The sequence below is a fragment of the Mobula hypostoma genome, chromosome 7 (genome assembly GCF_963921235.1).
Source record: "Mobula hypostoma chromosome 7, sMobHyp1.1, whole genome shotgun sequence".
NCBI lineage: Eukaryota > Metazoa > Chordata > Chondrichthyes > Myliobatiformes > Myliobatidae > Mobula > Mobula hypostoma.
Window position 1 is genome coordinate 188,400,938 of NC_086103.1, and position 13,768 is coordinate 188,414,705.

Genomic DNA, 13,768 nt, shown 5'->3' on the forward strand with positions numbered 1-13,768 from the left:
TTCCTGATTGGTCAGGTAATGAAGGGATATGGGGAGCAGGCAGGAGGCTGGGGCTAAAAGGCAAATTGGATCAGCCATGATGAAATGGCAGAACAGACTCGATGGGCGAAATGGCCTAATTCTGCTTCTATATCTTATAAGACCATAAGACATAGGAGCAGAAACAGGCCATTCAGCCCATCAAGGCTGCTGTGCCATTCTATCATGGCTGATCCCAGATCCCACTCAACCCTATGCACCTGCCTTCTCGCCATATCCTTTAATGCCTTGATCAATCGGGAAACTATCAAATGGATGTAGCCTCCACCAAAGCCTGTGGCAGAGCATTCCACAGATTCACTACTGTCCTTACCTCTGTTGTAAAAGCTTGCCCCTCAGTTGTGAGGCTGTGCCCTCTAGTTTTAGAACAGTTTGTGCTTGAACCTATCCAGGGAAAGGCTGTCTTAGCCCACCACCCTTCTCCCCTGTGGTCTTCCTGTGCACAGTCCACCTCTGCTTGTTATCAGCAGGCTGCTGCCGTGTTCACACTTGCACCAGTCTGTTTGCTTGCATTCCTTGCATGTGGAGTCTCTTCATTTCTTTACATGTTGAGAAACTGGGTTGATGTGGGAGCAGATCTGTCTGTCTCTCGGCCTCCAACAGTTCCACCTGGCGATGGGAGGCTCCCAGCTCTGCGTTCTTCTGATCCTCATTCCTTGGTCTGTTTCAGGGTCCGGTAATGTTCACCAGACCCAGAGCCACTCGGTGACGGCGAGCAGTGAGCCCGCCCGTGGCATCGCTGTGGAAAAGTTTGACGTTGTGAAAAAGTGGGGGATCAACACCTACAAGGTGAGTGTGCAGGACGGTCGCTCTATACGAGGTAATGGACAGGTAACGTGGCCCTTCAACCTGGACACTCCGTACTGTCCCACTGAATGGTCACTGTATACGAGGTAATGGACAGGTAATGTGGCCCTTCAGCCCGGGAACTCCATACTGTCCCACTGGATGATCACTGTATACGAGGTAATGGACAGGTAACGTGGCCTTTCAGCCTGGGAACTCCATACTGTCCCACTGGATGGTCACTGTAGACGAGGTAATGGACAGATAACCTGGCCCTTCAGCCCAGACACTCCATACTTCCTTCAGCGTTGGCAGGTTTGTTAGGGTTGTTGGGGAGGGTTTAAACTAATTCGGCAGGGGAGTGGGAACTGGAGTGAAATGACTCAGAATAGGACAGATGGTAAAAAAGTAAAGATAGCATGCAGTCAGACTGTTAGGAAGGGCAGGCAGGTGATGGGACTTAGTTGCAGCCAACAGGCTGAGTATCAAATCATTAGGGATGCAGAATCAGAAAGGTTAGCAAATACAGTACTCAAGGTGTTGTATCTAAATGCGTGTAGGATAAAAAGTGAAATGGTTGATTTTGCTGCAATATTACAGATCGCCAGGTATGATGATCTGGTCATCACTGAATTGTGGCTGAAGGATGGTTGTAGTTGGGAGCTGATTGTCCAAGGTTACAAATTATATCGGAGGGATAGGAAGGTAGGCAGAGGGGGTGGTGTGGCTCTACTGGTAAAGAATGGCATCAAATCAGTAGAAAGATGTGACGTAGGATTGGAAGATGTTGAATTCGTGTGGGTTGAGTTAAGAAACTGCAAGGGTAAAAGGGCATTGGTGGCAATTATATACAGGCACCCCAACAGTGGTTGGGAGGTGGACCACAGATTACAAAAGGAAATAGAAAAGGCAAGTCAAAAGGGCAATGTTATGGTAGTCATGGGAGATTTTAACATGCAGGGTGATTGGGAAAATCAGGTTGGTAATAGATCTCAAGAGAGTAAGTTTGTTGAATGCCTAAGAGATGCCTAAGAGTTTGTCTTTGAGCCTACTAGGGGATCAGCTATACTGGATTGGGTGTTATGTAATGAACTGGAGGCATTTAGGGAGTTTAAGGTAAAAGAACGCTTGGGAACCAGTGATCAAAATCTGATTGAGTTCAACTTGAAATTTGATAGGAAGGAAGTAAAGTCTGATGTACAGTATTTCAGCGGAGTAAGGGAAATTACAGTGGTATAAGAGAGGAGTTGGCCAAAGTAAATTGCAAGGAGCCGCTGGCAGGGACGTCAGCAGAGCAGCACTGGTGTGTGTTTCTGGGAAAAATGAGGAAGGTGCAGGACATGTATATTCCAAAAATGAAGAAATACTCAAATGGTAAAATACTACAACCATGGCTGACAAGGGAAGTCAAAGCCATTGTAAAAGCAAAACAAAGGGCATACAACAAAGCAAAAATTAGTGGGAAGATAGAAGATTGGGAAGTTTTTAAAAACCTACAGAGAGCAACTAAAAATATCATTGGAAGGGAAAAGATGAAATATGAAAGCAAGCTAGCAAATAATATCAAAGTGGATAGTAAAAGTTTTTTCTTTTTTTTAAATTTTATTTTTATTTGGATAAAGAATTCACAATTATCATGTACTTTTTTCACACATATAACCTTTTCCATTTTTTTATATGTATAAAACTACAATTATTTATACATTCTTAAGTACACATTGAGATGATATAAAAGGAAAATAAACATTTAAATAGATAATTATGTACTGTGGTAAATCTAACCTATTAGGCTAAGTAATGAAATTAGTTGTTAAGAAAAATGGTAATAATAGTTTCCATACAACCCTTCTGGACCATTTCCACTGGTCCAAAATGTTGCATACAAGCCTATATACCAACCATTGTAGGTGTTTATATCCCAATTTGTTCGCGCTTGTTCCTGCCCGCAGACATAATTATCCAATCCCTATGTACTTATTTACTTCATTTTTTCATTTTTTTTTATCCCTTTCCCAAATCTTTCCCTTTACTTGTGTTAATTCTCTATTTTCCAAAAAAAAACAAACATTTAGACTAGGGGTGCTTACGTTAGCAATATTACTGTGTTGATGAGAAGAGCAATATAAATCATTAGGAGAGTCATCTAAAGTCTGCTCACATTGGGGTTATATATTCAATCCATTTATTCCAGATTTGATAAAATGTTTCTTTTTGAGTTCTCAGGGAGTAAGTCAACTTTTCCATTTTAAATATTTCCAAGATAATTTCGTACCAATCTTCTAATGTAGGTGGTATTGGATTTAGCCATTTTCTAGTGATTGATTTCTTACTTGCCGCTAAGAGGGCCTGCAGCAACTTTATATCTTCCTTCTGTTCAAGGAACAATACATGCCCCAAATAGAGCGTCTCAAAGTTCAGAGGTATCTGGGACCCAAGTACCTTAACTAATGTTCTATGAATACCTTCCCAAAATAGACTTAATTTAGGGCAATCCCAGAAAATATGAAAATGATTTGCCTCCTTGGAGCCGCACCTTCTCCAACACATCACATTTGTATCTTTATATTTTTCCTGATATGGGGTCTTGAAGTATCTTATAATGTTTTTCCAACAAAGTTCTCTCCAAGTCAAAGAATTAGTCGAGGACCATTGAAAGCTGCAGATTTTCCCCCAAGCCTCCTCTGAAAGTACCAACCCCGCTTCTTTCTCCCACTTCTCTTTAATATACAGTGTATTTACATTTTTAGCATGGGAGAGTGCATTATATAGGCGAGAAACTGATTTACTAGGTATTGAACTGCAAGCCGAATTCAGAATCTTGAAAAATTCTAATTCTACTGTTGATAGGTCTGTATATCTACAACTCTGGTTAACATAGTTTCGTATTTGAAGGTACCTAAAAAAGTCATTATGTTCTAGGCCATGTTTGTCCTGCAGGATTTGGAAACTTTGTAATACTCTTTTATCTATAAATGAGAGGTAGGTTGTAAGACCTTTCTTTATCCATAGCTCAAATCTTTTATCTCCTCTGTTGGGAAGGAATTCGGTATCATATGCACACCATCTAAAGAGTTTTAACATGTTATTAATTCCACATGAATTAACCACCTTCTGCCATACTTTTAATGTAAGATTTATCCAAGCATTATTAAATTTTTCCAACTGGGCCATCAATCCTTTGTCAGCTATTGAGGCCTGAAGAGGAAAACTGTCAACTAATCCAAATTCTATTTCCTTCCATCTAGCCTTCTATTCCCTATTACACCAATATAACTGAGGGGTTATCTGTGAGGCATAAAAATAATTTCTCAGGCAAGGAAGAACCATACCTCCTCCTTCCTTCCCTAACTGTAAGGTGTTATATCGAATTCTAGGTTTCCTTCCTTGCCAAATGAAGCGGGAAATCCATTTGTCCCATTCCCTGAATTGATTATCATCCACCTCCACTGGTAAAGTACGGAAAAGATATAATAACTGAGGAAGAATATTCATTTTTATAGTATTTATCCTTGAATTTAAACTTAAAAAGGGGATAAGATTCCATCTATGCATATCTGCTTTTATCTCTGAGATTAATGGCCCATAATTTACCTGTGACAGTGTTGAAAGATCCTTCGGCAGGGTTATTCCTAAATATTTTAATGATTTAGCTTCCCACTTAAGATCGTATGTATCCTGCAATTTTTTGGATGGTGTATAATTTAGAGACATAACCTGCGTTTTCTTTACATTTATTTTATAACCTGATATTTTCCCAAAGTCATCCAACAGTGTAAACAATCCTATAAATGATTTTTCTGGTTCACTCAGGTAGACCAAAACATCATCTGCGAATAACGCCACTTTCTGTTCAATCCCTGCCACCTTGATACCTTTTACGATTTCGCTCTGTCTTATTAGTTGGGCAAGTGGTTCAATATATAGCGCAAAAAGGAGAGGAGAAATTGGGCATCCCTGTCTAGTGCCTCTCTCTAAAATGAAGGAGTCAGAGAGGTCCTTATCTTAATTCGGGCTGTAGGGCTGTCATATAGAGTCTGAATTGCTTTAATAAACCTTTCTTGAAAGCCGAATCTTCCTAACACTCTGTATAGGAATGCCCAACTAACCGAATCAAAAGCTTTCTCAGCGTCCAATCCTACTACCATTGTCTCTGTCTCGTTCTTATTAACCTGTTCTAATATGTGCAGAGTTCTCCTTATGTTGTCCTGTGTTTGTCTTTGTTGAATAAATCCAGTCTGGTCTAAATGGATTAGGCCAGGTAAAAGCTTTTCCAATCTGCGCGCTAATATAGATGTAAATAGTTTGTAATCTAAATTAAGAACACTAATTGGCCGATAATTGCCACATTCTAGTTTATCTTTACCCTCTTTAGGAATAACTGAAATAATCGCTTCTCTCCAGGAAGGTGGAGTTTCTCCTCTCTGCAAGATCCAATTAAAGGTGTTAAGTAGTAATGGGGCTAACTGTGTCTTCAGGGGCTTGTACCACTCTGAGGTAAACCCATCAGAACCCGGGGACTTTCCAGCCTTTAACCTAGAGATGGCCATGTTCAGTTCTTTGACAGTTACTGGTTCTAATAAACTTTCATTTTGTAAATCTGTAAGTTTAGGTAGATCTAAAAAATTCAATACACTGTCTATATAGGGCTCATTGGGGGCCCGGGGTTGGGAGTACAGCTCTCGATAATACGTTTCAAAACTCTCTTGAATTTTCCCTATTGTACTCTCCACAAGCTTTGTCTTTGGATTCTTTATTTTATGAATTGTATTGTCTGCTTGTTGTTTTCGTAATTTATATGCTAATAATCTAGCTGATTTACCTCCTACTTCATAATTCTTTTGTCTCAGGTAAAGAAAACTTCTTTGAGTTTCCAACGTATAAATATCATCAATTTCACTTTGCAATTTCCTAATTTCCTGTTTTCGATTTGAATTACTTTTGTTGCTATCTACAACTCGAAGTTGTTTTAATTTTCCTTGAAGGTCTGCTAATTTTTGTGCATTGATTTTTTTTCATGTGAGTAGTAATGGAAATAATTTTCCCTCTCAGTACAGCTTTCAATGTATCCCATAAAATCACTGGTGATGTTTCTCCCGTGTCATTAAGGTCTAGATATTCTTTGATTTCTCCCCTTAATCTCTCCATTACTTTCGGGTTATTGAGTATATGTGAGTTTAGCCTCCATAGTGTTTTCCTCATTTTCCTTTCCAGGATTAGAGACATAGAGACTGGGCTATGATCCGACGGATCAATTGTTGCAATATTACAGTTTTTTATCCTGAGTCTATCTGTATTAAAGATAAAGAAATAGTCTATCCTTGAATAGGCTGAATGAGGGAAAGAGTAATATGTATAATCTTTACTAGTAGGGTGTAATTCCCTCCAGACATCTATAATTCCCAACTCCTCCATCAATGAATTCACTTTCCGAGTCAGAGGTTTATTCTGAGTAACTATTCTTGAAGAATCTAATATAGGATTTAATCTAATATTAAAATCCCCTCCACAAATTACTACCCCTCGAGAACTGACCATTAGGTCAAAAATGTGTCGATAAAATGACCATTCACTACCTGGAGGAGCATAAACATTCAGCAATGTTATTTCTGTACCTTCTATTCTTCCTGTGATTTTTACAAACAGTCCTTCTTTGTCTCTAGTCTCTGAAATATGTTCATAATTAAGAGTACTTGATATTAAAGTAGCTACCCCTCTTTTGTGACTCAATTTATATGATGAATAAAATACATGCTTAAAGCCCATTTTTTAAAATTTTCCATGTTCAGATTGGCTCATATGTGTTTCCTGGAGGAAAGCTATTTGTGCCCTCTCTTTTTTCAATTTAGACATAATCTTATTTCTTTTAATTGGATTCAAAACCCCATTAACATGATAGGAAATTATTTTTACCAATTCAGTTTGCATTTTTTTCTAGTAGAAAAAAAGCACTCTCCTTTTCTAACCAAACAGTAAGCAATCCCTTCTCAACAGTAAACCAAGACATATAACCACACCCTAGACATTTCTGAACGTATAACATTTGAAAATTTTTCCCGACTTCCCACAGTGAGGCCTGAGCACCGACCCACCTCAGTTCAGAGGGATAACCTCTATCTTCACCCTGTGTTAGAGGGCCCTCAGCAGTTTGAATAATCATAGAGAATTTTCTCCTATTTATGTCTCGACCATATTGCTATCATTCAAGTTATTCCGCCTAGTTTATTTTCAGTTACCAGTTTTCATTTTACTTTTAAGTCCGATTTACTCTTTTCAGTCATTTCTCTTAATTAATCTGTATTCTCTGTACATTCGCGTCTGAATATTTGCAGCTTTTCCTTGTAGTTTGACACTCTGGTTCGAGTGGAGCGTCCTCGCCCCACTAACTGCCACGACTTCTGCCGAATCCTCTCCAGTAGCGACTCCGGTTGGGTGATAACTTTAATAGGTAGTCCCCGGTCTGCCAGGTCCAACGTTGCCTCCTCCACCGTAGCGTAAGTTTTTGTCCCTTCGTCGTAAAAGACTCTCAGCCGAGCTGGATACAGGGTCTGGAATCTGATGTTGTTTTCCTTCAGGACTCTCCGTGTTTCCGTATATTCCTTCCGTCTGGCAAGAATCTCCGGTGCGTAGTTGTGGTCTAAACTGATTTTGCAGTTGTTCCACATGAAACCTTTCTTTTGCCATGCTCTTTTAAGCACCTCTTCCTTCGTTCTGTAACTGAGAAATCTGATCAGAATCGATCTGGGCTGGGCGCCTGCCGGAGGCTGTGGTGCCAACGCGCGGTGAGCCCTTTCTATCTGTAGATCTTTTGCGGCTGGTATATCAAGGTTCTCTCTAAGCAGCTTCTCCACGAAGGGAATCATCAATCCGGGTTTACCTTCGGTTCCTTCAGGAACTCCGTAGATCCTCACATTTTCCCTTCTCGAGCGGCCTTCTTGATCTATTAGTTTCCACTGGAGCTGGTCTTGTAGCTTCAGCATTTCTGCTATCACTTCCTCGGCGTTTTGTAGCTTCTCTTCAATTCCAACAATCCTCGCTTCGGCTTCATCTATCCGCGAGTTAGTTTTTACTATTTCTCCTTTAATATCTTCCAGCTGTTTGCTGTTATCTTGTCGGAACTCGCGAATCTCTCCGAGAATCAAAGACAGAGTCACCGATTCCCCCTCATTATCTCCGTCCTGGCTTGCCGTGGGGGAGCTAGGCCCGTCGCCTTGCTGCGTCTCTTTATGTTTATCAGCCTTCGGAGCGGACTTTTTATTCTTGTTCTTAGACATCATCCTTGCCCCTTTTATTAATATAGTTATGCAATATTAAGTATTTGTCTAAATTCGATTTTGGGGCAGTTTACCTTCTTTTTTGTCGAGGGACCTTTTCCTTACGCTGCCATTCCCTTGATGACCCGGAAGTCCCCCAGTAAAAGTTTTTTCAAGTATGTTTAGAAAAAAGAGAAATGAGAGTGGACATAGACCACTAGAAAATGCAGGAGAAATACTAACGGGGGGCGAGGAGATGGCTGATGAACTAAAAGAGTATTTTGCATCAGTCTTCACTGTGGAAGACACCAGTGGTATGCCTGATGTTGTAGTGTGTGAAGGAAGAGAAGTGGGTGCAGTTACTATTACAAGAGAGAAGGTGCTCAAAAAGCTGAAAGACCTAAAGGTACATCAGTCACCCGGACCAGAGGAACTGCACCCTAGGGTTCTGAAAGAAGTAGCGTTAGTGATTGTGGTTGTATTAGAAATGATCTCTCAAAAATCGTTGGACTCTGGTATGGTGCCAGAGAACTGGAAAACTGCAAATGTCACCCCACTCTTTAATAGAGGAGGAAGGCAGCAGAAAGGAAATTATAGACCAGTCAGCCTGACCTCAGTGGTTGGGAAGAAGTCAGAATCAATTATTAAGGATGAGGTGATGGAGTACTTGGTGACACAGGACAAGATGAATTGAATTGAATGATCTTTATTGTCATTATACATAGGTACAATGAAACTCTGTTTGGCTTCCTCTCAGGCAATTAAATAAAGCAGTAGATAAAAACAAGGCAGTAATAGAAAAACGGTATTAAATAGGTAAGTAGCAGAAAATAAGTGGCAGCCGCACCAGGATGTCACAGTAATGCACAAAGTGCTGTTAGTGCAAGTATTTGAGTGCTTGTGGGTGTGTGTGTGTGCTCACAGTTTCAGTCATTGTCCTGTGGGAGTGGTGTGAGGGAGGCCACAGCTCTGGGATAGAAGCTGTTCCTCAGTCTATTTGGTCTGGCTTTTAGTGTCCTGAACCTTTTGCTGGACGGCAGCGGGTCAAAGAGGGAGTGGCTGGTGTGTGTGGTGTCTCTGGTTATGCTGATTGCTTTCCTCCTGAGTCTGCTGGAATAGATGGTGTCCAGTCCTGGGAACTCCATCCTGACAATTCGCTGGGCCGCCTTCACCACGCGATGCAGGTCTTGTAGCCCAGCGGCTGTGCTGCTGGCATACCACACGGTGGCGCTGTTGGTCAGGGTGGTTTCAGTTCTGCTTCTGCAGAAGTTAAGCAACAGCTTTTGTGGGAGTTTGGCCTGTTTCAGCTTTCTGAGGAAGAAGAGTCTTTGTTCTGCCTTTTTTACAAACAGCGAGGTGTTGGTGGTCCGTGTCAGCTGTTTTGACAACTTAACTCCAAGGAACAGATAGTACAAAGTCAGCATGGTTTCCTTCAGGAAAAATCCTACCTGACAATTCTGTTGGAATTCTTTGAGGAGATTACAAGTAGGATAGATAAAGGGGATGCAGTGGATGTTGTATATTTGGATTTTCAAAAACCTTTGACAAGGTGCCACACATGAGGCTGCTTACCAAGTTAAGAGCCCATGGTATTACAGGAAAGTTACTAACATGGTTAGAGCATTGGCTGGTAGGAGGCAGTGATTAGGAATAAAAGGATTCTTTCCTAGTTGGCTGCCAGTGACTAGTGCTGTTCTGCGGGGGTCAGTGATATAGGTGATGAAGTAGATAGCTTTATTGCCAAATTTGCAGTTGATACAAAGATTGGTGGAGGGGCAGGTAGTGTTGATGAAAAAGGCTTAGATACAAAGACTTAGACAGATTAGGTGAATGAGCAAGAAAGTGGCAAATGAAATACAATGTTGGAAGATACATGGTCATGCACTTTGGTAGTAGAAATAAATATGTGGACCATTTTCTAAATGGGGAAAAAAATTCAAAAATCTGAGACGCAAAGGGATTTGGGAGTCCTTCTGCAGAACACCCTGAAGGTTAACTTGCAGATTGAGTCGGTGAGGAAGGGAAATGCCATGTTAGCATCCATTTTAAGAGGATACATTTCTAGAATACAAGAGCAGTGATGTGATACTAAGGCTTTATAAGTTACTGGTGAGGCCTCACATTGAGTGTGGTGAACAGTTTTGGGACCCTCATCTTAGAAAAGATGCACTGGCGTTGGAGAGGGTCCAGAGGAGGTTCACAAGGATGATTCCAGGAATGAAAGGGTTATCATATGAGGAAAGTTTGATGGCTCTGGGTCTGTACTCACTGGAATTCAGAAGGATGAGGGGGGGATCTCATTGAAATCATTTGAATGTTGAAAAGCCTAGACAGAGTAGATGTGGAAAGGATGTTTCCTATGGTGGGAGAGTCTAGGACAAGAGGGCACAACCTCAGGATAGAGGGGAGCCTTTTCAAAACAGAGATGAGGAGAAATTTCTTTAGCCAACGGGTGGTGGTGAATTTGTGGAATTTGTTGCCACGTGCAGGCCAGGTCGTTGGGTGTATTTAAGGCAGAGATTGATAGGTTCTTGATTGGACATGGCATCAAAGGTTAAGGGGAGAAGGCCAGAAACTGGGGTTGAGGAGAATAAAAAAAGGATCAGCCATGATTGGATGGTGGAGCAGATTTGATGGGCCAGATGGCCTAATTCTGCTCCTATGTCTTATGGTTTTATGGTCCATACTGTCCCACTCGACAGTTGCTGTGTACAGCGTTACAGACAAGTAACCTGGCCCCTCAGCCTGGACACTCAAGCCTTCTTGTGATGGATCCACTCATCAGCAGGATCCTTTGTCCTTCTCCCCTCTCAGCCTCTCCAGCTTCCCCTTAAATCCCTCTCCCTCTGCCAATCCTGTGAGCAAAATTTAACCATAAGACATGGTATCAGCATTGGGCCATTTGGTCCATCATGTCTGCTGTGCCATTCCATCGTGTCCGATTATTAATCCTCTCAACCCCATTCTCCTGCCTTCTCTCTGTAATCTTTGATGTCCTGTACAATCAAGAACCTATTGACCACCACTTTAAATATACCCATCGACCTGGCCTCCACAGCCATCTGTGGCAGTGAATTCCCCAGATTCACCACCCTCTGGCTGAAGAAACTCCTCCTCATCTCTGTTCTAAAGGGACATCCTGCTATTCTGAGGCTGTATCCCCTGGTTCTAGATTCAACCACTAATGTGGGAGGAAACCGGAGCACCTGGAAAAACCCATATATACAGGGGAAGTCTGGATAAGCTCCTTACAGAGGATGTTGGAATCGAATTGCAAACTCCAATGCCCCAAGCTCTAATAGTGTTGCGCTAACTGCTATGCTGCCATGGCCTTGTCTCCCCTCCCAGGGGGAAATGGGGAACAGAGTGAGCTATAGGAGGGGGAAATGGGGAACAGAGTGAGCTATAGGAGGGGGCAAGTCGGGAGGGACATGAACAGGCTCAGTATAGACTCTGTGGAAAACCATTGACACCAAAAACAAACAGTCACTGATACTCCCGAGCCCTCACTCCCTTCAAGATTCACGATTGTTTAATGTAATTTCCAGTACACAAGTGTGAAGGAAAACAGAATAATTGTTTCTCTGGATCCCATATAGAGGGTTGCTACAGCAAAAATGAGCTTGGACCAGAGGCCAGTCTGGACGTAGGAAGTTTTGAGAGGAGAATACTCCAATCAGGTCCACTGGCTGAGTACAAAAGGCAGCAGCAGATCGCTACAGCAAAAAAGAGCTTTGACCGGCCATCAATAAGTTAACAAATTTCACGTTACTTGCCAGTGATGATAAACCTGATTCTGATTAGCAAGAGGGTAAAGGAAGGCAGAGGAAGTGCAGCGGCCATTGTCTGAGTGGCCAGAGTCAGAGTGGAAATCTTGAAGCTGTAATTCTTCGAGGCTTCAGTGAGGAGATGTTTCAGTCAGAGAAAGCAAAAGAAAAGAAGAGCATTTTTTTTGTCCTTCCCTTCTCTATACCTACTCAACTAGGATAGTAGAGATGTCAAGCAGGTAGTTGAAATGTTCCTTGTGTGGGATGTGGGAAGGCAGGGAGACCTCCAGTGTCCCTGACAACTATACTTGCAAGAAGTGCATCCAGTTGCAGCTTCTAACAATCCACATTAAAGAGTTGGAGCTGGCACTTGATGTTCATTCAGGAGGCTGAGGGGGTGATAGATAGGACACATAGAGAGGTAACTACAACCAAGAGTCTCTCTGTGACTCAGAAGGGAAGGGGGTTAGGAAAGCACGCTGTGGTGATAGGAAATTCGTTAGTTAGGGAAATGGACAGAAGGATCTGCGGGCAAGAATACGAGTCCTGTGTGCCAGGGACTGAATTGAGTCCTCAGCGTTCTTAAGTGGAAGGATGAACAGCCAAAAGTTGTAGTCCATGTAGGTATTGATTTCATGGGTAGGATGATAGATGAAGTTCAGCATCGAGAGTTCACGGAGTTGGGTGCTAAGTTAAAGAGCAGTATCTCAGCATTGCTACCCATGCTACGTGCAAGTGAGGCCAGAACTAGGAAGATTATACAGTCTAATATGTGGCTAGGAGTTGGTGTAGGAGGGAGGGCATAAGATTTTTGGATCACTGGGCTCTGTTCCAGAGAAGGTGCCATCTGTTCAGAAGGGATGATTTGCACCTGAACTGGAGGGAGACTAATACCCTAGTGGGAAGGTTTGTTAATGCTGCACGGTGGGGTTTGAACTAGAGATGCAGGGGGATGGGAACCAGTAAGCCAGAACAGTTAGTGGAGATGTTGTGGAGACACTTGTTGGTGAGACCTCAGATAAAGTTAGGAATCAAAAGGTTTAGCATGGTGCGACTAGTATCCTGAATGTAAGAAGTATCGTAGGAAAGGCAGATAATAGTACTGAAGATGAGGTAGCTGTTGTACAAACAGAGGCAATGTGTAGTGAGGAGAGGCTGTTGATAGGGCAAAACTGTAGTCAACAGGATGAGTTGCAATGTAAAAAGTGGACAAAATTCAAAGGGTGAATACAGGACTGAAGGTATTGTATTTGAATGCGTGCAGTATATGGAATAAGGTAGAAGAACTTGTAGCACGGTTACAGATTGGCAAGTATGATGTTGCAGGCATCACTGAATCATGGCTGAAAGAAGATTATAGCCGGGAGCTTAATGTTCAATGATACACATTGTATCAAGAGGTCCAGCAGGAAATGAGGGGTGATGTTCTCTGTTGGTAAAAAATGAAATCAGGTCATTATAAAGAAGTGACATAGGATCAGAAAGTGTTGAATCATTGTGGATAGAGCTAAGGAACTGCAAGGATAAAAAGACCCTGATGGGAGTTATAAACAGAGCCCCAAACAGTAGTTAAAATGTGGCCTACAAATTACAACGGGAGATAGAAAATGCATACCAAAAGGGAAATGTTACAATAGTCATGGGGGACTTCAATATACAGGTAGATTATGAAAATCAGATTGATGCTCGAGTCCAGGAGGGAGAGTTTCTAGATGAGATGGCATTTTAGAGCAGCTGATAGTTGAGCCCACTAGGGGACCAGCTATTCTCGTTTGGGTGTTGTGCAATGAAGCACAGTTGGTTAAGAACCCTTAGGGGCAGGTGATCATAATATGATCAAATTCACCCTGAAATTTGAGAAGGAGAAGCTAAAATCAGATGTATCAGTATTACAGTGGAGTAAAGGGAATTCCAGAGGTATGAGAG

The 13,768-nt window shown here is 41.9% G+C and overlaps 1 protein-coding gene across 5 annotated transcripts in view; it reads left to right on the top strand.

Moving 5' to 3' along the window:
* LOC134349855 (arfaptin-2-like) overlaps nt 1-13,768 on the top strand; it is a 139,280-nt gene that overhangs the window by 70,876 nt on the left and 54,636 nt on the right. For all 5 annotated transcript variants that reach the window (XM_063054808.1, XM_063054809.1, XM_063054811.1 and 2 more), the window contains exon 4: nt 710-828. In XM_063054808.1, the coding sequence (XP_062910878.1) occupies nt 710-828 (119 nt within the window). The remainder of the gene's footprint in view (nt 1-709; nt 829-13,768) is intronic.